We start from the raw sequence: 27270 nt of genomic DNA, 5'->3' as shown, positions 1-27270 counted from the left end.
TCATTGCACTGCATAATTTAAAAGATCTTCCAAACGCGTGTCAGACAGGATCGCAATAGTTTAGTTACTTTTCTTCGTGTTCCTGTTAAGAATATACATTACCTCAAAATACTTTAGTATCGATATTTTGGTTTGAGAATCGATTTTAGAGAATCAAGATCCGGTATCGGAGGTATTGATATTTCAGGATCCATCCGCACATCACTACCTGACATGGTGACTTGCAATCTATTTTAGGTCGTTTGTGCGTTTCTTCTGTATTTGTCTTAATTTTTAAAATCACAATAGTCTCTTACTTGTAGTTATCAGAAGAAGTCCTGGTTATTCAATGCATTATTTAAATCGTGGAATGATTTAATAATCCCATTATTTGTTGTTGTATAAAATGCACCAATCCTTTTCAACATCCATTGTTTCATCAATGTAGACATGATTTTAGGTACTGTGTTTTATATTCATTTTGTCGCTATCCAGTTCATTCCCTTTATAAGAGCTGGAGCCTACCCCTGACCTACCTGAGGTGAGAGGCGAGGCACACCCAGGACAGTTTGCCAATTCATCACACACACAGACAACCACTCTCTCACACATTTACAAACAATACAGTTACTCTCTGTATCTATTTTGTGTCGTGGGAGGAAACCACTGCCAACACAGAAAGAAGCCTTATAAAATGTCCATTAATGCAAATCACAATACAATTAAATGCATAGCATTTATAATGCCTATAACTGATATTGGCAATTCAGATTTGATATACAATATGGAGTGTAAAGCTCAAAATCATAAAGACAGACAGCATAAATGATGACTGGAAATCAGCTAAGTGCTGCACAGGAGTCACATGCAGTGCCTGGCCTGTATTCATCTTCCCCCCATGAGATCAGAGTAAAAACTGCAAAATTGATCTGGTTGGAAGTGTTGACATAACATTTTTTTAAAGCATGTTCTGTTAATATTTTGATTGTATTTATTCATTTCTATTTTGACTTTTCATTTGCAACAAGTGACAGAATTTTTTTTTAAGTTTTCCCGCTCCTCATTTATTAAAAAAGCATGAAAAGATAGGAACAGGAAATACTACAGTAGCAGTTTATCACATTGACATGCGTCAAAAACATTTCCCTGACAGAAATAAAATATATGAATAATTTATTCATTGCTTATTACTTTGCCTTTTCAGTTCAATTCCATTGGTGTGTATTTCCCCACATTCTTTTTTCCTTATTGACGGCGTTTTGTCATCATCTTAACACCTCACGCCCCACCTCTCTCATCGTTAAGAGAATTAGAGGAAGGATGAAACTTGCTCCAGTATTTCTGAGGTGAACAGCCAGGCACGAAGAAGTGGACAAATAGCGCCCCCTCGAGTTACAGTTAGAAAGCACAGATTAGCACACAACCAGGAACTCTCACTCGGATCGCATATCCGGTTGTGTTTTAAATGGCTATTATCATACAAAATAATACAAACCCAGATATACATTTTGGCAGTTTGGAATACCCACTGATCGATTAAGTCTAGATCGCGTCTTTAGTTTTCCTCGCTTTGCTACTTTTATACTTCAGTGTGAGATACCCTATAATAGACGATCTCTGACGATCACGGTATCTTAGCAACCGGTAAATAGTGTGGTGACAATCCATCGTCCTCAGTCACTTTATTTTTACTTCCTGTTTAATGTAACTGATCACATATCGGTGTCATATCTCAAAATATCAATCAATTTACAAAATATTGACTCGTTGGTAAGCGGATCAACAATATTTTGTTTTTCTTTCATGTTAGATTTTTGCTTCGAAGTCGTCTTTGAAGTCGTCTCGTCAACAAGAACATAGAAACCTGAACGTTATACAAGTCGTCAAGCGGAAAGTGGATTTCACATCGTTTCAACTCGGACATTTTACTTTGACGTTATAGAGTAGAATCGGCTGAAGATGATAACGGAGAAGTTCAGGGTGACTTGTGACGAGCGGGGGTCTCGACAGCAGGTCGCATGCTGCGCAACCCACTGTGGAGTTCCAGTGAGCGGCAACGACCTGCTCGTCTATACGGTGGCGGACGGCAAGCAGGTGGGTTCGCACACAACCGTTAAAAAAAAAAAAAAAAAAAAAAAATATATATATATATATATATATATATATATATATATATATATATATATATATATATATATATATATATATATATGTTTTATTTCTGTTGCATGTCCTGCGTACTTCCGTCTTATGTCTCTCTTTCCTCCATAGACTTTGCTGCTAAAAGGTCATCATGGTGAGATTAACGCCATGACTTTTGGGCATGGGGTCAAGCCCGTGCTTCTTTGTTCTGCATCTGCCGATTACATCATTGTTTGGGATGTCGCACACTGCGAGCAGAGAGTGAAAGAAGGTACGTCGGGTCGTACTTACGTCTTTCTTGGCAGCCTCACCGTGGACGTGAAAGAAAAGCTTGACAATGCTGCCCTCTGGTGGACGTACAGCACTCTCTGTTTACGTCATATTCCTGGCCTAAAGAGACTGCTGACATGAATCTAACTGTTGATTCAGGTAAAGTGGCTGCTGGGGCAGTTATTGGGACTTTACTGGGCCATGTTGCCCATCTGTCATTCAGTATCTCCAATGAGCGGGTGGCAGCATGCTCTGGCAGTGCAGCATACATACTGAACTCAAAGGTAGATTTTGATTCACAAAGTATTTCAGTTGAACAAGTGTGGAAAACTCATTCCCTGATTTTGTGATTACGAAGAGACAGGAAGAAATCTCAACCATGTCTGGTCACCTGGGACCTTTGACTGCAGCAGAATTCTGTCCCTGGAATGAGGACATCCTTGTCACCACATCAGAGGATCGCACTTTTAGGGTACTGTGTTAAGATTGACATGGCAATAAGTTTCTTGCATTGAAGCAACAACTTGATGCAAATTCTTCTTCAGGTGTGGGACATAACCACAAACACAGTGCTCTACCAATCATTTGTGCTATCAGGTAAAACTTTCTGCTCTCTATTGCAGAGACGAATGAATTTCTCATGATTTTTTTTTCCTGCAGCTACACCACTGCTTAGTGTTCTCATGTTAGCGCAGAACAGGCACGTGATCACCGGCTCAGCTGAGGGGCAGGTAATGAGTGACATTTGGACCATGACATATGCATCAAAGGTAATCTGTTCTTGGTTTAGGTTTGGTGTTTTTCTCTCGATGACGACTTCAAATGTCAGCTGGTGACAAAAATGGATCTACAACAGATGGAGAAGAGACGCCTTGGAGGTGATATGATCAATGCTATTCATGTTGTGTAATTGAAAACCTAATTCTAGTGAACTACACTCAAGTCAGTATCGGTAGACACATTCACAATGATTACAAAGTGAGGTAAAGGGAGCATCACTCGTGAAATAAACTCTTCTTTTTCTTTTCAGGACAGCCATCTGTTAATAACATGGAAATCTCCAAAACAGTTTTGAGAATGGCTTCATACCGCTCACTTGACCACTCCAACAATGAACAGGCAAAGTAAGTCGACCAATTTCACTCCATAAACAAACTACTGTTCTCAAAACGTACTTATTTTTTGTTTTGGTAGAATAAAAACAGATGGCAACATTAATACCAGGCTTGCACTATTTTACAGTGATTTAAAAAAAAGTGCTGCATCTGAAAAGGCTCTCAGGTTCATTTAAACAATGCTCCAGTCACATAAAGCATTGTGTTTTATCTTCTTCAGCTTGCACAGAAGCAGCCTCTCAGCTGGAGAATAATGATCCAATAAAGTATAAAACCATGCTTAAACGCTCCACAATATCATAACCCCAGCATGTAGCCCCACATGGGAAGCGTATTCTCGCAGTGGAGCCATTTGCCTACAGATCCATCACTCCATACTTCCTTTTTCTTGCTTTTTGCAGCAGCACTTTCCATCATACTGACTTTTAATAGTTTAGCCTGCATCATCTCTAAGGAAAGTTGAATTAAACCCCATGGTCTCATACGATGTAAATGCTTTACCATTAGTATGTTTTTCTAGTATGTGGTTACAATGTCTTGTCAAGGGAAGAATGAAAAACAGTTTTTCCATTCTGTTTCCTGTTGGCTTCTGCTGGGACAACAGCTGGATATGTATTGGAAGTGCGGATGGATTATATGTGGTCGATCTGGCAACCTCAGACCTCCGAACAGTGATATATTTCAGAGGTATGCTACTGGTATCCTTCTGTTGGTGGTTTTCAAAGCCTCTTAAGCCATAGTAGATTGGTTAAATAGAGTTGGCATTGTTGAATAACAACATGAAATAACTTAATATGTACATATTTTTCTAGATTACCCCACCTTGGGCATTCCATTGGCAGCTTCCTGGTGTGTTTCCTATATGGGTAACAACTCTGTGAGTCATGCAACCTGTTTCATAGCAGCCCAATTACTACCCTCATTCTCCCTCACTCTTTTGACAATGAAACCTGCCTTGTTTTTCTTCCCTTTTGCACACAGATCACATTTTTTGTGAGCTCGCTACTCAGTGCAAGTATGGTGCTGCTAGAGTTCAGCCTGTCTGACAACAGCAGAACCTCAACTGAAGATGAAATATTTTCTGTGTTTGCAAGGTGAGTTAGTGACATAAATCTCAAGTGGAACATCTAACTGTGTTCAATAAAGTGGTCATTTGACAACTTTTAGCGCAAAAATAATTTAATTTCTCCGCTATCTTACTGTGCAATAGCTTTTCAAACATCTCTTGACATTTTTCATGTGCTAACATTGTAGCGATTTCATCATTGATGCTCCATATCTTATTATTAGGGTGTATCATGGCACTCATTTTACGAGGCAAGAATTTAATTTTATATTTACTAAAATGACAAAATAATGTGATGTAATGTAACTGCTCACCCCTGCATTTTTAGTTAACTGAGTCACAACAATTAATGTTGCAGAAGATTTTTTTAGGTAATTTCCCTTACCATACTCCATTCTTTTGTATTTTTATGGTTGACTTGACGAAACTGCATTTCATTTTGTCTGTAATTCAAATTAAGGTTACCCTATTTCTTCTCATTTAACATTTGGTTGTCTTTTATGGACAGAAAATGAAAAAAAAAGAAAAACAATGTGGAAGATTTTTACAGGAAACACAAAAGGGTGTCCATTGCTTTGCCACTTAACCTCCAAATATATGAGTTTGCCCTCTCTAATGTCCCAAAACCGCCGGCATTTGTCTTTCCATATTAAACTTCATTATCTGTACCATCTGTTTCAAATGATTCGACAATGTCATGCTGCTGACTAATGCAGGGAGCGATAATTTATACGGGTGGAAAAGGTTGAAGGTTTTTATTTCCAGTAACGTTTCCCCCCCGGTTCACTTCACCCCTCCCTTGTTTTCAGCTCGACGCCGCTGCGTGAATCGCCCCTGAATGCTGAGTTAAAGAGGAAGCCCAACCATTCATCTAAAAAAGGTCAGTGTCAGAGACTTTTTGTGGGCACTTAACTCCCCCCGCAGCTATGCACACACAAGTGAAATGAAAATTGGACCACTGCTGTTTGATGGCTGTTGGTTTTAAAATGATGGTCCGTTTAATACTTCATTCATGACTGGCTCATTTTCTGCTTTGCTTGGCCTTCATCTCCTTCTCCGACCTTATTCTAGCTCAGACTAATAATCAGGTTGAAAATGTTTGCTTGCGAAGCAGCATCAGGGATGAGAAATGCCATTTAACACCTTTAATTCAATGAGATTTCTTGCTAAAAAGGCTGGTTACTACTTTGTGCAGTCACATATTCCATTGTAAAATAAGACAATTTGTGGTTTGTTGATGCACCATTAAGACTCTGGCAGCTGGAGAAGTTCCTCTTTGAGATCCACTGTTGGTTTATAAGCTGCTCTTGTGGAGATGCAGTGCTGAGAAAGCCAACTTCCCCCAGCTGGAGTGAAGTGAGCCGCTCGTGCCAGACTCAATAGGGGATCTTCAGGAAAGTCTATATGTGTTGCGTGACTGCAGTGTCGGACAGAAAACCACAATCCGTTACAGACACAAACCCACCTTAGTGCCTCCCTCTGCATTTGTATTCTTAGGGATGTCTGGAGGATAGAATACAAATTACACCATGAACCTCTGAGGCGACTGGAAAAGAAAATGTTCCTCCACGTCAGCATGGTGCCACTCAGAGGGAGCTCTTTTAAAAGATACTGCTGTCATACCACACCATCGTGTAACACAATGAAATGAACCAGAGCATAAACCACAGCCCAATTTTCTGTACAGTATATATCATACCAGTAAAATCTACATCTGACTTTTGTAAGTGCACCATGAGTCCGTGGCTAACCAATGCTGTCGTACAATAACCATAAAGAGGAGTTGTTAACTCTTCATTTCTCCTGTCTAGTATACTCAGCATGTCAGCCAAGTTGGCCCGCATATTGTTTTATCTCTCACAAAGCCTTTACATTTTGGACCTGTCTGATACTTCAGAATCTTCAGAGAGTCTTGTTTGGAGGTTAATGGCCTACTTTTTGAGGTTGAACGAGTCAGTTTTGTTACAGTCCAAACAATATCAGACATGTTCTGTATGGTTTTGATGGTTGGAATTATTAGACGGATGATTTATGGGTCACCTCGTGAGGAGGTCACTATTCCATGAGCTTTAAAAAATGTGGGGTTTTTTCAGTCTGATGCCAATTAAAGTGTCAAATAAACATTTCATGTCCACAATGTGCGAATTTGGGAGGAGGGTTCGATTTGAGCTATTATGGGTCTGAACTTCTGTTTCCAGTGGAAGAGGTCCGGAACTCTATAGATTTTGGAGAAGTTACTCTTTAGGCGAAGACAACATAAAAAACAAGTTAGATCTTTCTCAGGCATACTAAGTAAGGAAAACCGAAAAGCACCAGATGACTTGACTTGTTTAACTCAGTCAGTCAGTTTGTTTTGAGAAAAAAATAATTTACTTTAGGTTATTATAAAAACATCTGCGGCACAAGTTTATTACATTTTTAAGTGAAGTATAGCTTTTTTTTTTTTTTTTTTTTTTTTTTTTTACTATCTTAGTAAAAACTTTGGTGAGACATATCTTTAGTCCACTTCAGGCCACCGTAGATCAAGCTACTTGCGATATCTGTAGGAGCGGATCAGTCTAAAATAAACGTGGAATATGTTTCTTCTGTCGCCCAACGTACTTTATAGCACTAAATACGCTTTGGCAGCTTTTCCTCACTTCTTTCATTCACTCATCTAAAGTGCTGATCTACGCATCTCGGATGCCTGCAGATGATGCGTTCAGTGGTGTCCGAATTTTCTTTACTGCTGAAAATAACCGGGCTTGTATCTTTTAATGTATTCGTTAGGATAATACATTTTTCTTAGCGTTTATTTGTTATTAATCTCGATCCTTCTATGACTCGCAATAATTAAATACGTGCCAATACATTTCTAAATCACATTATTTATCTGACCAGGAGGCATAAAGATTCATAATAAAAGTCTGACAAATGTTTCGCAGACCCCTGACAAGCAGCTCTTTTGCACCCAAAGTTGTGGCCCTGCCTTTATTGTTTTTGTTTATCTTAAAGTACTAATATAAATACCAGAACAGTGGTTTTAATTCGCTTAAAACTCATTGTGACAACTTGTACCACGAAGCTTTCCTCTGTCACTGAGTGGAAAAATGACTTCCACAGATGTGGCAACGTAACCAGTAAGATTCAAAGACTCCAAAAAGAAGAGCAGATAATGGAACACAGTGTGCTGCTAACGTTTTAATTGAAGCGCCAAAGGAGGAAAAAGGAGAGCAGAGATGATAGTTGACAGGAGGTGTCACCAGCACAGGAAAATATTTTCTCAGATTTTCACCATGGCTGACGATGAAAAGATAACAAATGAGATTTCCAGATCTGTATCTTAATAATATGGATAAAAATATGATATTTTTCCATTCATCACTGACACAACCTGGTTCAATGATTCATGTATTTATGAAAATTAATTCATGCAGACTCTAGTGAAATTAAGAGCAATAGGACATTCAGAAATGATTGCAGGGATTTGACCGGGCAGTTTTTTTCCACTCAGATGTAGTTATTTGTTTTTGGCGGAATTTTAAGACAGATCTTCAACTGCTACAGCCATTAATCAAGAGAGAAAGAAAACAGATCGGTGGCTGGTTGACGTAAATGAGATGATAAATTGTTGTCAAAGGGCTGTGTGACGCTCTTCCTTTTTACATTCTGTTTGACAGATGGGGCATTTGGAAAATGAAGTGAGGTGGAAAAAATGAACTAATTGAAGGGACAGATTAAATATGGAGTCAGTGCCACATCCCTGAGTCTGAGTAGTGTGGTCCGGGAAAATAGTTTTTTACTCCTATAGGGAAAGGTGACGATTGTTGCATCTGATTTGAGTTTATTCATGATACTTGCTTTGTTTTTAGGAGACATAAAGGAGCAGCCACTTGTGTTCCATTCGAAGGTGAAGTCATCTGGATATTCTGCTTCCCCGAGGTTGGTGGCATTATGTCTGTCTGCAGTTTAAATAAACCTTCAAGTATGAAAGCGTATCTCTCAAGTCAGTTTTTTTGTTTCTCTCGAAGAAATAGTTGTTCTCATGTAGGACACCTGGACACCTCTTTGGTTAGATCAAAGTATGTCATAGCAGCTTTCACAATAATGTCTTTGGACTGCTTTTAAACCAAAGAACAGTGTTTGAAATTTGTGCTGACAGAGTTTTCGTCAGGGCGATTTGGACGAACCCTCCAGTGTCAGAGCCTCAGACAGGTTTGGCGCTGTCAGGATTTAGTTCACCACAAGATCAGTTAACACTACGGTTAGCCTTCGCTTAACTGCAGGCTGCAAAAGTAAACAGCGTTTTATCAAAACAGTCTTTAGAGATCTTTTTAAACAGCTGATATTCAAGTAAATAATAATTTTCATGTTGTTTTTCTTGTTTTTCATGTCGACTGACAGACATTTTCTCTCCATGCTTTCCAGGAAGGCGATGTTTTCCATCAAAACAAATGTTCTAAAAGGTCGTACGTTTACAAAGCCGAACAAAAACGTGTAAGCTGCCACATCTGACGCACTTGATGATGAAATAATGTGATTTATTACATGTAACATTTCATTTTTCCCCACAGTGGCTTCGTTATCAAAGAGTATCCAAAGGATGCAGCAGCTCCATCAGTTCAACACGTAAATCTGGAGCTGTGTACCAAACCAGTCTGTTGCCTTCAGTATTCAAGTGAGTTTTATGAACAAATATAGGCTATTATTGTATTAAATTCTTGGCACTATTCTGCTACAGAGGTGTGGTGTGACTTGACTGTCTATTTTTAAGCTAGCTTATTGTCATTCTGGCTGACATGGTTTCACAGACGTGTCATTCTGTTCAGAGCCATGTGACCTCATTTTGCACTAGGTAAAAAAAATGTATTGTTTCATTTAAATAATTATTATAAATTGAGGATTATATCGCTGAAATCGCCATCTATTGGCCACTGAAAATGAGGACACTGTTTCCTTAAACCTCATCTGTAAATGTTCTCATTAATAAACTGATATTGAAGGTGGAAATGGATGGATATTTTACTGAAAATGACGATTTTCCTTTTTCAGGTGACGGGAAACAAACCCTGTGTGGCCTCGGCGACAATTCTGTGTTCCTGTACAAGTCCTCATTATCTGGAAATCCATCTGTTTTCATTGGTAAAATTTGAATCTTGTTGTACTTGCTTTTAGAGATCAACTATTTATATTAGTGATTACCTTTATGAGAAAAAGGCCTGTCACATTTCCCATGTGATCAAATGTGTGAAATGTACTGAACTATTTTACTTTATTTTTAAACCGTAAATATTGTTAGTGTCTCCTCGCTTCAGATAAAAACATGAAACATGTTCAGTGACTGCATTGTTGACGCATATCATTTGAGGGTTTTAATACATTGCTGTGTTTTAACACATTGCTTTAATCCAACATCTCATCTTTTAGTCGGGCACATTGTGCTCGTATCGCGTTGCAGGTGTACACGTGAGTCTGTGGGAAAACTGTGTCCAAAAGGGGGCAGCAGAGATAAGTTCATATAAAGGGCTCCGGAGTCAAAGTGGCTCCTCGCTGTGTCCTTCATGGAGGCCGCTTTTAGTGATAATAAATATCTTCATTTCAGGGCACAACAAGCCCGTGAACAGTGTGAGCTGGAGTCTGAACCGGCAGTACTGGTTAAGTGCATCAGAAGACCAAAGTCTGCGGATTTGGACCAATGGCAGCACAGAGCCTGCAATTATCATGGTAAAACCTCATGTTTCAGGTTGCAAAATAAACTGTTCTGACAAATACTTTCAGCCAGAGTCTCCTTGGAAGCCTTACTAAATCCTATAAAGAAAGAAAATGATACTTTTCCCACAAATGTCACAAATTTAGTTTAAGATTGTTTCTTGATATAGCCTAAAAACTCAACCTTTTTATATCTTATCTGACAGATTTATCACGACTTCGTGTGTGAAGGTTCTCCATATGACATCACTGACCTTGCTTCTCAACTATTGCATTAACAAAGGCAGTAAAAAAAAAGTAATAAAATCCGGGGTCTGTTGTTATTGAAGCGAACCATAGCTGCAGTAGTCGTTTCAATCCCTTGTAGGCAGCGCATTTTTGGGTTTGCCTGTGCAATGATTTGGCCAGAAATCCTATTCTTTTCAGGGACTGAGTTCTCTTAAGGCAAGCCAAAATTACAAATAGCTTTGCGCAGTTATACTTAAACAGGAGGAAGGAATCACTGCTGTGACCGCGCAGTGTTTTAACTGTGCAGAAGCTGGGTAATGCTGAGGCTCATGTTGTAAAACACATTTGGCATCTTGTGACCAGAAACATCTTATTTTAATGGACAGAATTTATTCGTGGGAGTGCTTGTTCTGTATCAAACGTGCGACCTCTTTTCTACACTTTGAAAACATGTTTAATTCTGTTCCTTCTCACTGTCTTCCAGTCAGACAGTAGCCTCTCCAAACCAATGAAATGTGCCCAGTTCTATTACTTGGACAAGTTTGTGCTTCTTGCATCCGGGAGCTCTCTTTACATGTACTTGTATAACGTGGACGTGACACGCGACGACATCAAGAGGTAAATCGTCTACCAGAAACTAGTAACTTTGGAGAAAACAGCTGTTTTACTGGTTAAATATGGGTCATTATTTGTTTATTTATTTCTGTCATATCATGGAAACTGGTTTGATTTGCCCAAGTCAACTGACTGAAAATGAATAAGCAGGTGTTTGGTCATCATTCTCCCTCTTGATCTGCTCATTGGCTTTTTTAATGGGAAATGATTTCACTCTCTCATCGCTTGGCTTAGTTGAGGCTTTATCAGGAATTTCCAGCCACTTTAGCCAACTTTGATCTCAACTAGGATCGTGAGGCAGTGGTCTGCCTTGGTCCTAGGAATCTATGTCTCGTCCTGGATGGATGTGTGTGGATGGGACGTTGGCCTGTTGACCTTCTTCTGGGTTGCCAAAGCCGACATTTGCAATTCTTTTTTGGGTTGACGGAGCAGCACAATTTATCACGTGGGGAGTCGGCCGCCCAGTGGTCCTGCTTTTTTAGTCAGAGTTCAGTGACAGAGGAAGGGATGGAATGAAATGGGATTTGTCTTCAGGCTTAGCTTCTTTAAAACACTTTGGCAATCCTCAACTCACCAAAACCCCAACTCCCCTCCCCACGTCTGCTCTGAGGAATCTGGGCTTTGAACTTTGAACTTAATGCCTTTCTAGAACAATCGACTGCATGTTTGTTTTGTACTTTACCTTTCAAAATGAGTCGTAAAGCTGTTCTATCTGTTGGTTTAATTCGATTTCTTTATGGCTTCTTCCAGATACCAGCAGCGGAGTGTCATCAAATTGACCAAAAAAATATCAACAACATCAGGAACTGACATCACAGGCCTGTCTGCCGTCAATGACTTCCTCTCTTGTATCCTTTTTGTATTGACAGAACAATTATTCATGATTTTAATACTTCATTTATTCACTCCTTCTTTTTACTTTACATTAGTGAAGGCTCTCACTGCACAACCATGCTAACCAAACCACGGCTAAATAGAAAAGTGTCCTGAATTTTACTTCGGATTTTGCTTGTGTTCAGGTCACCCATGAAAGTCGTCTCCACCTGTCCTACCTAGGCTGCACTCTCTTCTTCACCTCCCTTGATATCTGTCAATAAAAAAAGATCATTTTAATCTACAGTGTAGTTCAACAAGCATAGCGGACAAAACGTTATAATTACTCTGTAATAAATGTGTTCATTTCACCACGGAAAATGTTTTCTTCCTAAGTGCAGTCTCAGATGCAGTTCTGGTCTGTGGTGCGGATCGATCGATACAAATATTCGACATGAACAAATGCAAAGTTGCAGCAGAGCTACATGATGCTCACAGCAGAGCCATCCACTGTATCACCCAAAACAAAGTGAGTTCACTGCCGTTTAAACAACGTAGTATTGTATGGTAAGTAGAGGTTGCTAGTCAAAAGAGAGACGCCCAAAAGTGTGAGTTTCAGTTTCAATGATCGAACAGCAGAATCTGGGGAATTACAAGGGATGATTGAAAATGAGTGTGGAGGAAATAGAGAGACAAAACTCCAGCAGAATACAGAAGCAGAGTCAATTATCTTGTTTATATTAGCATGTGGAGAAACAAAAGTCTGTCGCTACAGCATGAAAAAATGTCTTTGCTTGGCATCTTGGTTGTGGGCCTCCTTCTGAAGGGTCTGCTTTTTGGCAGATGGTTTATGTTACATAACACATATTGGAGTGTAGTGACTGTTATGTAATGCACAGATTGTCTTTGAAGGAGTTAGTGTGGTCTAAATTTAAACAACAACAACTCCAGTCTTCATGACAGACAGGCATGAACCTGCCATCGTCGACTCCATTCATCTCCTCGAACGGATGAATGTCAATCCCTCATGCATCTGGATTAAGATTGTCACAGGAGATGGCAGGAAGAGATTGTGAGCTCAGCGATGGCCTTGGACTAACGCAATCCCATGGCGCAGTCTGAGTCTGTGTGGCTTCCCTCCAAATTGGCGGCCTAATCCAATATGGGCCCAATTTGCTGAGGTCTAACTAGAGGACATGTTGGACAGTGATCTAAAGACTTTTGATCTTTGAGCTGAAATAAATCAGTATTAAGGAGAAGTTTTTCCGTGATACATTTTTACGATGTTCCAGTTTGAATTGTGAACTTTGCCGCCCACTTCAAATAGGACCCCAGCTGTTTCTGACCAATAACAAGTTATTAAAACAAAGCTGTTCAACTGGTTGCAGCGATCCAAATTCTTTAGACACGGATGATAACAATCCATTCCAGGGTTTCCGCCAGGATTTCTTGTGACTGTGGCGAAGCCACTGCATCCCATAAAAAAAAAAAAACAAAGAAAAAAACAGATAAAAAATGAAGCACAAAGGAATGCAGCCAGTCAAGTGATCCTACATCTAACACCATTTGTCACTTCACTTTTTCCCTACTATTGATCTAATGGAATATACAATTATTATCATCACATTTTTGACAATACAAAGGTGTTTTTGTTGTGCGGACCCTGCGACCCCCGGCTATTGACTTTACTCACTCGTACATGTTGGCCAGTGCACGCTCGACACTCAGGGCAGCTTGGATTTGCTGGATAAACCGCAGCCAGTGGCATGGATTAAATGCATTAGTCTATTCAAGTGCAATTCACTCCTGCTCACAGCTGACTTTTCTCCTTCAACTCAGAGATGCCTGCTCTTTGTCACGCCAGCTATTGTGTGCCAAACATTGCAGACTGCCAGTGGTGTGTTGTTTCAGCTGGACTATTGCGTCAATGTGGGGTCCTCCGACTGCCTGCCCGTGGGCCGCAGATGCTGCAGGGTTAATTCCTTTGGATCACAGGGATTGCCCTCGCCTCAGGACTTCACACATACCTCCCTCTCGCTTGTGCTTTTAAATTCTGAAGTGGACCAAACATCAGGGACGTGAAGCAGTTCTTACCGCTTCAAATTTCCATCGCGTTTTTGCAAAAAAAAAAAAATCACCTGGAACTCATCAGAGCTGAAGACTAGGGAACTTCTCGGAAAATGGAACTGGAAATGCCCTCTCAGACTCCCGTTCTCACACGTTTAATGGAAATCTAAACACAAAACACCCTGACCGCCGCTAACTCACTCTCTCCGTCTGTTGCAGCCGCGCTCGCTTGTATGCTTTATCTGACAGCTTGGTATGAAATTCATAAATGGAATCTGTGTTCGGATCTGCAGTGGAAACTCAGATCTTTCACTGGGCAGGCAATAAATGAAAAAAAAAAAACGAATTGCATTATTTAACTCAAAGCAGAATTCTGGTTTACTGCTTGGTGTCGGACTTTTTGGTTCAATTATGTGACCGATAATGTGGTACTATTCATTGTCTCAACTGCAATAGGGTGTGTTAGAGCAGCCACCACAATGACCTTTTAAAACAATATTTTTCAGGGTTCAATGTTCACCACGCAAGCTTCAGAGTCATACAACCTCTTCCTCACGGGCGCGGTGACAGACGGGGTCAAGATATGGGATCTCCGCACACTGAGGTTAGTTTTTTTTTTTTTTTTTTAAGATAAACAGGAAACTACATTCACAACATTCAACTTAATAAGGGGAATTACAACTGGTTTTTGTTCACTGAAACTACTGTTTCCTGAATGGTTTCTTCTCAGGTCTCCAGTGTTTTAAACCCTCAAGATTTTCTTTGTTTTTAACCACCATACTTGGCAATGGTCTGTCTTTTTATATTTCCAACCCCTATGTTGATGCTTCCTTTTTACTCGAGTGTTATATAACTATTAAATTATGACTTTGCAATTGTTGGTCTAATGTTTTTTATCAGAGAAACAGACTAGAAAACTATCAATTATCAAGATCTTGTGAAGAATACATTTTTTGTTGCCTGTATTGTTTAATAGTTTAGTGTCCTTAGGAGACAGTATGTTGAGGCTGCCGTAGCAGTGCAGTTAACATGGATAGACATTATTGGTGAGGAGACTCAGGGAGGCATTCCTTGTAGCCAAAACATCCCTTCCCAATGCGACCCACAAGCACAGGAGAGTTTATTTAAACTTACTGAACCGCTTATAATTTTCAGTGCTGGCCTGTGACAAGATTAGACAATGTGAATGCATGAGGTAGTTTTCATAAAACCACGAGACACAGCAATACATTGATGTGTTTGTGGGCAATATTCATTGACAATTGAAGAGGCAAATCATTTTAAAAATCAAAATGGTGAGCGGTTTTTGTACTTGAAATCAGTAGCTGCCAACTGGCAAAAAGACAAAACCTGCCAGAGCTCTCTTTACAGTGAGGTCTTTCCTGACCTCACCAGAAGAGACAGGTGTGGCACAATCTTTATAAACTGCTTGATCAGCACCTCTGAAAATAGCTTTGAGCAAGATCACAATGAAAAGCAGAGCATGAGTGTCTTCCCCAGCCACACCGTATCCTCTCCATGTCCTCATTTATCTATGAAGCTCACTGGTTGTCTTCCTCTTCTTTTCATCCAGCGTCTCTCCCCTTTCTCTCCTGGCCTTTGTCTCCAAACGTCGACCATGTCCCTTCTAATCTTGTCTTGTAACAGTGAGACAAATTGCCACAAAAGAGGCAGAGGTGAATAAATCAGTTTACAGTTGAAGCAGAAATGGTACGCATCAGTTGAAATAAGCTGCTCTGAATTCGAAGCACCAGCGGAGCATGTTGTAAATAATCAGCGGAGCTGTCAGCTGATGAGCGCTGGCCGAGTCCGTAAGCCGATGCGGACTCTGTTCTTAGCTCAGATCTGTCCTCACCTGAACTAACCCACTCACTGGCTGAGCAAAAACAAATGGCTGTCAGGGACCTTTGACCTGGACCTTTGAAAGTAGGTCCATTGAGCCTATCTGGAGGTGAATGAGGAGCATTCAGAAAGAAGAGTGTTAAATGACATGCTTGACTGCCAAGCAATCTCTCTGTCTTGCTGTGATATTTCCCAAAACCTACATGGAATGATTCCCTGGTGACATCTTTATTAGAGGCCCAAACGACTGGCCGCTTTATTTGTTATTTTCCATTTATTAGATTTGACCTTAATAGCCCTCAGTTTCTTTCATTAGCTGTAAGTAACCCTTTGACTTATCGTCTGTGAAGCTGTTTAAACCTACTGTTTTATGAGAATTACCAAAAATCGGAAAGTGAGACACATAATTCAATACATTAATGCAACATCATAAAGCTGTCTTCAAAAAAAGATACGTTTGTTAATGAAGCAGTATTTAATAGTGACCACCATAATGAATTCATGATCCACACAGCCTTCTGATGTTATAAGCATGTGAGTGCTCTAATACGTTCTGACCACTTCCTGAAGATCGCGTTCATAGAGACTCTGGCTCGGCCGACGGTCCGCGGTGTTGTAAAGACATTTCATGCTGCTGCAAACCAAATGGCAGCCCAGTGGTCGCACCAGGGAGCCGTTTGTCATTTTTAACTCTCCTTTCCTGTGTTTCGCCCGAGTCATGCTCAACACCTCTTCCTTCGCTGATTCAGATGTCGTGTTGTACATGTACTGTACAGACCTCCCCAAGGTCAGGAATTCAATTTAAGCACCCATAACTTTTGGACGTTAAGATAAAAGCACATAGCTCTTCACCTCAAATAAGTAGAAGCCAGTTTGTTGTCTACTAGGTTATGTATCAAAGGATTTCATAAACGTTGTCTTCGTCTTCTTCATGTAGAGACACCTAGCCTCTTAGTAAAAAAGTGTTCCTCCACCAAGACACAATTTTTTTTCAGCCAAAAACATTGTTTTATATTTATTTTATCTATTAGATTTCACATCAGAATGGTGGCAGTTGCGGTCCAGAACTTGCTCACACAACATGTACAACATACATTAGTTCAGTAGCAGAGCCTTGACCCAATTCTTCAAAAGACTGTCGGATCCAGATTAATCTGGTTAAAAATTATGATCTGTTCCTCTGCATTTTTTGGCGATTTCTGTTGATGGAATTATCGTGCAAATAGGCAGCTGATCACATAACCTTCCTGGTGAAAGCAACTACAAACAAATAAATAAATTAAAGTGAAGAAAACTATATACCATTTGTCTAAAATGCATCTTATATTACATATACAGTACATTCCTTATCTATTTATACTAAACATTTTCATCACAATTTGTTTATTACTGCTATTTTTATCTTTTATTTGTTGGATTTATATATTTTTAAAAAAAATAAAAAGGAGTGTATTTAGGAAAAGCTTTGTTGGGGAAACTTGATGTTGGATTGATTGATTGATGTTTTTGATATTTAACTCTTTTTCCCAGGTGTGTACGTCGCTACGATAATCACGTAAACCGCTGCCATCCCTGCGCCTCTGCTATCTCACCCTGTGGTCAGTTCATAGCCTGTGGATCTGAAGATAACTGTGTGAGTAGTGCATACTTGGGTTGTCTCCAAATGCAGCATTTGCTTCAACTGTAAAAAAAAAAGGGGCGGACATTAGGTAGCTGGCAGGTATTCCACTCTGACCAAACAAATTCCATAAAATAAATGAGCGTTTCCTTTCTGAAATTACACACCCTGTCGGGCCAAGCTGATAAAGTCTGGTGTGTGTCTCCAAACGCACAGATGTCAATCATTATCCTGCTTTTTTTTCATACAAATAGCCGGTTCTGTCGTAAACAAACACAAAGTTGCAACCATGTTTGAGGATATTAAAATTGATCCGCTGACTGCTCAGTTTAGAAGCAAAACAATACTTTCTGGCTGCCATGTTCCTATGGTAAATGTGTAGTTAATAATAATAATAATTATATTATAATTATCGTTGAAGTAGCAAAAAGACCATCTGATACTGCGATGACGCCTTTGTTTACTGATACACCATAGAAGCTGCAGGTCGTCACCGAATATTACCTCCACTTCAAGTCAGGATTATTTGTGCCTGACGCAGAGATTTTAACCTGGACCTGGGCCTCTTTTCCATATTCAACATTCATGTCAAAGAAGAGCTGTCTAATTGCTTTTCCAGAAACTGCCTCTGTTTGGGAGTATAAAAAAACTTAACTTACTTCTGCTCCTTGCGATTCCATCTTTGGTCTCTCTCTGTGAAAAGAGAGGAATTATTTATGTGTGTCCCTGGTTGTTATTAATTATAGGGAGCCAACACCAGAACTGACATTTGAGAGCATCTTTGTCAGGTTTGGATATTTCCAGAAATTCCTGGAAACCGAGGGACTCTACAGTGGTGAAGTGGATCATGTTTATTTGTAGCCGCCTGGAGACGTCACCGAGCCAGATCCATGCGCGCACGTCTTCATATTTCTAAAACCTTTCTTGGACACGCTTCTAAAACAAAAACAAACATTTCCTAGAACTTTGTGAGAAATATAGCGTTCAAAGATATCAACCCGGTTTAGAGCAAGAAGAGCAACAAGACTCAATGTTCCAGTTGGATGTCGTCTGAATAAGGAACACAAATCTCTTTCACATTTGACTTTCATTCTGGAATTGATGAATCCTCCTTGCCATCAAATATACTACTTGTTGTTTGATTTATACTTCACTTGTGACAGGCCTACATGTATGATATCCGGAGCAGTGGGTACCTACACAAACTCCAAAAACATTCAGAGACAGTTCTCAGTGTTGCTTTCAACCCAGCCAAACCTGAGGTAAGACTTTTTTAAAGACTTTTTTTAATATAGGTGCCACGTGAAGTTTCTTAAATTACTTTCTCCTCTCTTTCTTTTTCTCAATAATTATAATAATAATAATAATAATAATAATAATTATTATTATTATTATTATTATTATTTGCGCTATTGTTTCTGCTGAAGCACGAACAACATCTTGACTATAGACTACAGTCGTCTTTCTCATCTATACGTTCCCTGCTGTTTTTAGAGCTTGGTTTTGATCTGTCATGTATATCCCAGATTTATTGAGAGGATTTTTTTGTGCCTCTTCAGTCTCTGAGGTGATGGAAATTGTCTTCAGGAACTGTAAGTTTGAGTGGCAAAAATGCTTGTTTTGGGAACTATTTCAGGCATGAAAGAGGTCCACTTGAAAATAAGATAAGAGGTCAAAGTTAAAGTGACAGTCAAAGGTTGTGTCAAGTCTGACAAATGTCTCCATCCAATTAACGTCTCTATATCTTCCCCTCGTGTTGTATACAAACCAGTGCGATAAAAATGGAAAATAGTTACTTTGTTATTATCAAGTATTTTAAATGTGGAGTGTTTCATGACATTGAAGCTGATGGCAAAGGTCAACCTCCTCAACTCAGCCAATACCCCGAGGCTGAGGTCACATAGCAATGTTTCTACAGAGATGTTTTGAATTTAAAAGGGAGCCATTTAACATGTGCTATATGATGCCAAATTATGAATTCAATGTTTAATGCAAAAAGATGAGGATCAGTACTCAATCAAAAGCGGCTATTCGTTGGTGTTGTATTTGTGTGGTTGGCTGCAGGTTGGCTCTCGTGTGCGACCGGTTGTCTAGTTCTGCAGTGTACAAAGATGTTCAGAGTCTGTCCTGTTTGCTTCCCCAGCTGGTCTCCACATTTGCACTGGACTGTTCTTCATTTGGGATTTTGTTATATTTCATCACATGCTTGCTTATGAGTCATTTAACAATGAGTGGATGGAGGAATTTTTGTTTTACTATGAAATAAATACTAAAAGACACGTTTATTCAGAAAGTGAAACACTACAAAATATACTTGAAAAGACCCCTTTCCTTTGGGAAACTAAACCTTTTTCATCTCAGCCTGGTCTGGATGACTCGTGAGACTTGTTGACTATTTTTTTGGACTTGTTTTAAGGCATGTGTTTTAAATATATGTTATTCAAAGTGAGACGTTGGATTGTATGACAATGATCAGCAGAAACTAAAGTTGTATTTTGGTAAACTGCCCTCAAGTAAAGTGAAAGATTATTTTCTTAGATAAAGATAAGAAGGTGTGTTTCATTTTTTGCCATGCTTCTGAGTACCAAGTCTTGACAAGACACCTTCCTGTGAGGACACACACACAGGTCTGTCGCAAGGGATCTACTCATTGCCCTAATGCTTTCCCCAGCCTCTCATCCCAAACCTAACCATCCAAAACAAATGGCTATAAACTTAACCAGGACTCGTAACAAAACCAACTACAATGACCTTGTTATTTTGAAGACTTCAAATGCACGGTCCAGCAAAAGGGCCCCACAAGTAAGTCTTTTCCCCAAAATTGTTCCTCACTATGACAGATATTTTTAAACACACACACATACATTTGTTTCGCTACTTTTGTGAGGACCTTTGATTCACATGAGCTTCCCTAGCCTCAAACCCTTCACTGAAACCCGTTTCCATCCAGGGGGTCAATGTGGATATGGTTGAGGACTATAAATATCTTGTGGTCCACATAGACAATAAACTGGACTGGGCTCGAAACACTGAGGCAAAACAAAAAAGGACAGAGTCGTCTCTATTTCTTGAGGAGGCTCAGGTACTTCAACATATGTGAGACAATGCTGAGGATGTTTTATGAGTCGATGGTGCAATTCTGTTGGCTGTGGTTTGCTGGGGCAGCAGATTAATGGTGGCGGACACTAACAGACTTACAACAGACTCATCCGCAAAGCTGGTGATGTGGTGGGGGGGAAAGTGGACTCTTTGGAGACGGTTATGGAGAGAAGGATGCTCCTGAAACTAAGGATCATACTGGACAACATCAGCCACCCCCTCCATCGGCTCCTGGTCCAATACAGAAGCCACACGGACCAACAGACTGAGACTGCCCAACTCAAAGACTGAGCGTCACAGGAGGTCCTTTCTTCCTCTGGCAATAAAAACATACAATTCATCTCTGAAAATATCACAATGAAGGATTCGTCTTGAACTGCATTTTCTTGCACATTTTTCCTTGTTCACATGGTTTCTAAGCTCTTTAGTATAGCTTTTTTTGCACTTATATAATATTTCTTTTTTAATTTATTGTGATATGTTAAGTGCAGAGCATTTTACAAACATAATTTCCCTTGGGATTAATAAAATCTGATTCTGATTCTGAACCCTCCATACTGACGTTTTAACCTGCTAAACCTTGTGAGGACTTTGGTCAAAATTTACTGGTATAGCCATTTTGTGGGGACTAATTCTTGGGACATTTTTGGCAGACCCCACAAGGTTAAACCACAATTTGAGGATTAAAACTTCAAAATAACTGGGTCATTATATTAGGTTTAGGTTTGGTTCAAAGTCCTGGTTAAGTTTAGACCTTTGTTTTGAATGGTTACGTTTAGGGTGAGAGGCTTAATGTCTTCCAGAAGAGGCATGGATGTATGGAAACAAAGGAGTGTCATAACCCTAACCCAGCGTAAATGTGAAGTTCATACAGAATTGCTGTATTCAATGTAAAGAGGCAGCACATCAGTACTTGAATGAAATAAAAATGGAGCAAAATGTGAGACTGGAAAGGATACTAGTGGATGAGCCTGACTTGATCAGGACATTTGTTGAAAGAGGCTCTGTAAGTTAATATAACAAATACAAAAATATGTGTAGAAATAGCAAATAGAATTAAGACGCCGGTCTGCAGACAGTCTGCTGCTAAATCAAACCACATGACAAGTCTTCCCAGTAACACCAGGGTGCTCATCCAACCACGCTGGCTTCCTGACTGTAGTCAACCCGACAGAAATTACAAATGAGTCATATATTCTCCATCCACTGTTAGCATGTGAGAGGACTCACTCGTAACGCTGATATTAAATCATCACGCCACCAATGGATTTACTAACTTGTACCTGTATTCACGAGAGCTAATACGTCTCTCACACAGACACGAATTTGTCTTGTCAAACACTTGTGAAAGCTGAGCGTGATGGCTCACACGGCTCCACGGCTTCTTGGGCCTTTCGAGTCGTGTCGGTTCATACCTGTCTTCTTCAGTTCTTATTAAATACCCTGGGTAAAACATCATAAAACATTTACGATAAACCATTTGAAAAAACTCTGTTTTGTAATCTATTTGTTGTGATTGTTTACAGACTAGCATAGAATTAGTATACAAATTGTTAAAATGTAAAACAACATCAACCAGAAGTGTAAATGTTCATTTTGTTTTGAGCCTTGGCACCGCAGCAGACATCAGTAAACACTAAATGTTGCCTATTAAAGTGAAAGTACCGCACTAAATAGACCTGAAAGCCTATTATTGTAACTACTTCCTTCATAAATATTTCAAGCTCCAGCTAATTAGGTTGCTTTTGACGTATTGCTTGACATGTTGTTCTTGCTGGTGGGAGGCACAGACGTATAGTTTTATGACAACAATTAACTTTGGGATCCAGTCCTGAAACCTTATCGCACCCAAGAGGTCTCAGTCTGACCTAGTAACCCGATTCTTAGCTGTTGTTGATTCGTCTGTACACGTGATTCTGATTCACTTAAATCCCAAAACTCGACAGAGGAAGTCGGTGCAGGAACAAGGGACAGTATTGCCAGAACAATGAAACTCGGTCCAAGTCAGATTGGACACAGCCTTGTCTTTCTCACACTAAGTGAAATAAATGTAAACAAAAGGAATAGAAACAGTTTTAAGTCATACAAAAAACAGTGGGGCCTGTGGACCAGATCTGTCAGCAGCGCTTCTAAAAGGAAACAAAGTAACCCCTGAGAGCCACGGCTGCAATGTCCATGAAGTGGTGATGTCAGTCTTGAGGCACATGACTGACTAGACACTCACCAAAACGTGTGTCACTGCCTGATAAGAAAGATTTAAAGTAGACATGAAACCTTGAGAATATTTTTGAAGTAAGAGTAATAACACTCCTACTTCAAAGATGCTTATAAATACATTAATCTTCCTTAGACTACAATTTCAGACACACTATCATTCTCCCAAGTTTACACAAATGTTTTCCAAAGGTCCTATTCTCTATGAACCAACTGCTTTAGGGAAAAGTAAAACTTGACCCTACCCAATGGCACTAGCACATTCATCCATCCATCCAACTCTAACCCTAACACAGATTACATATATTACCCCCCTTTACCACTACTGAAAACATTCCTTCCTTTTCATTCAATCGTGTCAATATATTTTATTTTATATATGCTTGCTTAAACACAGCCAGATGAGCTGCAAATCCTGAGCACTGTGATCTTCACAGGTCATGATATCAACATGTGTTAGCGGTCATCTAGTCTTGGTCTATTTGTTTCTTGCACGTTGTGACACCACATTTGATTGGTCGATGGGAGAGCCCCTGTTATTGATGGCATGTGTGGCGCTGTTGATGGGAAGAAAGCGCAGGGAAGTTCAACAAAAACTTGAAAAGCTTTTTTTTGGCAGCAATAACTGTCGATGAAAAAGATAAGAAAGCCAGCATGCATTGGAGATGTTACTCTCTGGGTGACGGTCATTGGGACCTAGCTAAAAATCTGACCACCAGTTGAGTGACCCCAAACCCTCAGGGTTGAATCTTAGCTGCAGCTAATAGCGGGAATCAGTGGACTTGTCTACAAGTCTTGAAATGTTCTCTGCAAACCTACCAAGCTTGTCATGAGCAGTCATTTGAGGATACGCCGATGAGTTAATATTTGGCTCAGTCGAGCAAAGCTGTTTTTTGTTAACATCTGAATCACAATAATTACTCAAGGTTCATAAGATTAAGGAAATTCCAGTCGTATGGCATTTTCCGGAGGATGTGTAAAACGTGTTTTGCGATATTCTCTACTCAAGGTTCATAAGATTAAGGAAATTCCAGTCGTATGGCATTTTGTGGAGGATGTGTAAAACGTGTTTTGCGATATACTCTGCCCTACTTTCTATTGCTGAGCTAAAATTTGGGGAAATGCTGTCCCCACCTGTGCTCACCTTTCCTTTTGGGCCACATCTACAGCCCAGATGTTCTCCATATTTACTGCTGTGGGAAAGGACCGATGCACGGCACAGATAGATAGTGTAAGGCATATTTTCCACTCATTTTTCACTCATGTTTTCCACCCTGATACTTAAAACACCATCAAGGCAGCCGGTCTACCTCCACTGTTCATTCCCTCAGGTTTATTCCTGTACTTTAGTCTGTAATGAGAGATCCTAACTTTTACTGTCACTTCACTTTGCTGTCTTGTAAAAACCCTGTGGGATTTCACGTGGCATACCTATTTAAACGTTTGCAAGCTCCCCTTTGTTGGACCCCAGGTTGTAAACATCAAAGCCAATTCATGTCGAGATATTTTCAATCTTGCAACTTGACTCATTTACTTTACACTTTTTAATCCAAAACGTTTTTAAGTGGGAATTTGATAAGGGCTGTTTTGAGTATCACAGTTTGCACCCAGTTTCCAAGGTGCGAGGCTGTATACCGGGACTGCCGTTTCCTCCCCCAATGAATTTTGGAATTTAAAAGCTCTCCCATCCCGAACAATAGAGAGGAAGCATGTTGTAGCTACACTGCTGGTTCTGACAAACAGGTTACTGGGTCAGACTTGCCTCGTGGATTTCACGGTCAGCTCTTGTTATTGGTAAAACTTCTGTCCTGTGTTAACCCCAGCCGTTGCATTCGCCTCCTTTGAATCAGACAGCTGAGACGGATTTGTAGAATAGAAGAAGTTTTCAGCCCAAAAGTTCCTTCAAAGAGAAAAGCTGTAGTTTTGTTCTCCAGCGAAATGACAATGGAAGGTGGACTTCATTACGGTTGTCAAACAGCAGTCTGTTTTAAATTTGACTTTGATGTCGCGCCACGAATTGTTGCGTTTTGACTGAAAGATCAATATCATGGATTAAAGAGAACTGGGTGATCATGTGGAGCCGTGACACCAGTGTTGAGCGGAAAACACAAAATGACCTACAAGATGAGCTGGAAATAAATTCAGATTCATTGTAAACAAGTGTCATAGGACGGGGATAAGTTATTCAGAAGTTCAAACCATCATTTGCACAGAAATCCTGGCTGATGACAGAGAAGGAAGAGCAGCGGGGGGAAAGACCTGGGGTTTGTGGCAGTGTGAACATGTTGAAATTCAACATGAAGGATGGTTGACCTGTGTCAAAGAAATCCTGCATTGATACCCTATTTTCACGAGCCAGCACAAGATCGGAATACTTCTTCAATAGAGTGTCAGTGTTCTTGTGGCATTTTGATTCTACCGATGGGATCTTTTGAAATATTTTCATATGGCAAAGGCTGCATGAAACATGATCAGACCAGACTTTGTCCCTGCCTTGTCAAGACGCTTTAATACTGTCTTGTGAGTCGGCAGGAACAGACCCACCAATCTTTCCCTGTTTCATTTTTGGCCTGGTGTCAGCATCGCTCTCCACACAGGAAAATCTTCTGAAGCGATCCACTTCATTTGAACTTTCTCTTCTTGGCTTAGAGCTGCAAATCACTCTCTTCCACGAGGCCAGGGAGCAAACACAGAGATATAGACGCCATTGTCGGCTCCTGAATGTCACATTGAAGTGAGACTCAGACAGCGCTGAGACAGAATCTCTAAAATCAGACGCCAAGTGCTCAACATAGAACAGCAGTGAACACAAAGTTATATTTAGTAAGACGTCAGGGAGAGTTGTGCATCCACTCATTGGGAGGTTCGTCTTAAACCAACCCTGGTGAAGGACTCGCATATACACCTCTCGCCTCCTGGCTCACAGGGACTACCGTTTCATCTTGAGTCAGACAGGTTCAAGAAGGTTGGGAAGACTGTCTGGTCCCTTGTGACCTTGTTCCTTATGTAAGTCTCCTCCCATCTCTGATAGTCTCTGGGATTTCCATGACGACTGTCGGCTTCTTTCCTGCGTATTTTCTTTTCCAAGCAGAACAGAATGTCATGGTATGTTAGCGTTTTAGACAAATGGTTTCCCTTGGAAGAGCAAACCCATCAGTCCACGTAACTTCTACGAGGCCTGGACCAACTTTCTCTTCAATAGATATAATACAAATGATAAATAACAATTTCCCTGTTTTTTAAAAATGATTCCAACAAAATATAGAATATCAAACACAATTTAAATTTATATAGTGTAAAAAAAACACTTAAAACACACAAATGACACAATTATTACATTAGTTATAATATTTATATGTATTATTATTATAATATAATTGTGAAAACCACAACAAAGTATAAATAAAATACATAAAAATACATTGTCAAAAAAAGAGATTTCCATGACAATATTTTCACCGTAATATAATGGACCAGAATTGTTTTATGTAAAGTCACGACAAAAAAAAAACAAAAAACTACTATACATACATGGAAAACAATATTGTTGAAAATGCAGAAAATGTTGTTAAAATGGAGAAAAGTTATATTTAATAATCCAAACATCATCCTTAGTACCTACCAGGATAAAATAGTAACACACAAAACACAAAAAGGTATAAAGAAAAATTGTGGAAACAAAGATACATTAAATCTGAGTCGACATTTCTTCCAATGATTATTTTACAGCAATGAAAATATGCAGCTTCTCTGACAAGTCTGAACTGGCATCTGAAAACCTGCAGCAAGTCAGGCGTGCTCCCTATTAAACACCCCTCAATAATCTAAAGCTCTGGGTCACAGCGGCCGCATCCTGGCGAGTGGTTTTGCCATAAATTGTAGGTCCAGTTATAGATTCAAACAACCAGTGCTTTTACCTTCGGAGGCTTTAACCTTACTGGAATATTATTTGGAACTGTGGGGAAAACCGCTAATTATGATACAAGCCAGTTGACAGAGTGTTTGACTGAGTCATGATCACCAGTAAGTTGTGACTTGTTCTGTTTGAAATAGACGTACAGAAAAAACATGGCGAGGTATTTAAAGCTTGATGGGTTTTATGAGAGGGCGCTTGCTGGACTTGAGTTACCCGAAAGAGATACTCTTGAAATTACACCCTCAGCCATTTTTCACACAGTTTTGTATTGAAAGCCAATATATCTTTGTGAGAGAACGTCAAACCAAACCCAGTAACCTCTGGATCTTTAAGGCAAGCAATTCAAAAAGTGAGGTAGAGATGTTTACTGTTGTGTTGGGTTTCTCTTCCAGCTTCTGACTGGGACTCTCGATGGGAAGCTGAGGTTGTACCAGTCCACCACTGGAGACCATCTGTCAGATCCCACCTGTGAAACACTGCCCAGCTTCCAGGGCATGACTTTGTAATTACTATAGCAACAAAACATTTTTTTCTGTTCTAAAATAAACTTTTGACTATGGTTAAGCCTCAATGTGATTTGTTAACACAATGCACAATA

At 39.8% G+C, this 27270-nt stretch overlaps 1 protein-coding gene across 2 annotated transcripts; it reads left to right on the top strand.

Moving 5' to 3' along the window:
• The first annotated feature begins 1647 nt into the window (after nt 1-1647).
• On the top strand, nt 1648-27270 carry wdr27 (WD repeat domain 27). Of its 2 annotated transcripts, XM_053875910.1 has the most exons (24): nt 1648-2073; nt 2251-2392; nt 2551-2675; nt 2750-2863; nt 2937-2988; nt 3052-3122; nt 3182-3269; nt 3422-3515; nt 4111-4193; nt 4319-4383; nt 4488-4600; nt 5382-5452; nt 8424-8493; nt 8980-9048; nt 9126-9229; nt 9604-9693; nt 10154-10275; nt 10973-11106; nt 11854-11951; nt 12324-12445; nt 14490-14587; nt 17356-17458; nt 18607-18705; nt 27065-27270. In XM_053875910.1, exons 1-24 carry the CDS (start codon nt 1939-1941, stop codon nt 27176-27178), a joined length of 2376 nt encoding a protein of 791 aa, XP_053731885.1. In that variant the 5' UTR covers nt 1648-1938; the 3' UTR covers nt 27179-27270. The 2 variants fall into 2 exon arrangements, with proteins under 2 accessions (XP_053731885.1, XP_053731886.1); XM_053875911.1 differs by lacking the exon at nt 18607-18705.

Source organism: Synchiropus splendidus, chromosome 9 (assembly GCF_027744825.2).
Source record: "Synchiropus splendidus isolate RoL2022-P1 chromosome 9, RoL_Sspl_1.0, whole genome shotgun sequence".
Lineage (NCBI taxonomy): Eukaryota > Metazoa > Chordata > Actinopteri > Syngnathiformes > Callionymidae > Synchiropus > Synchiropus splendidus.
This window is presented reverse-complemented; position numbering and strand designations above follow the sequence as displayed.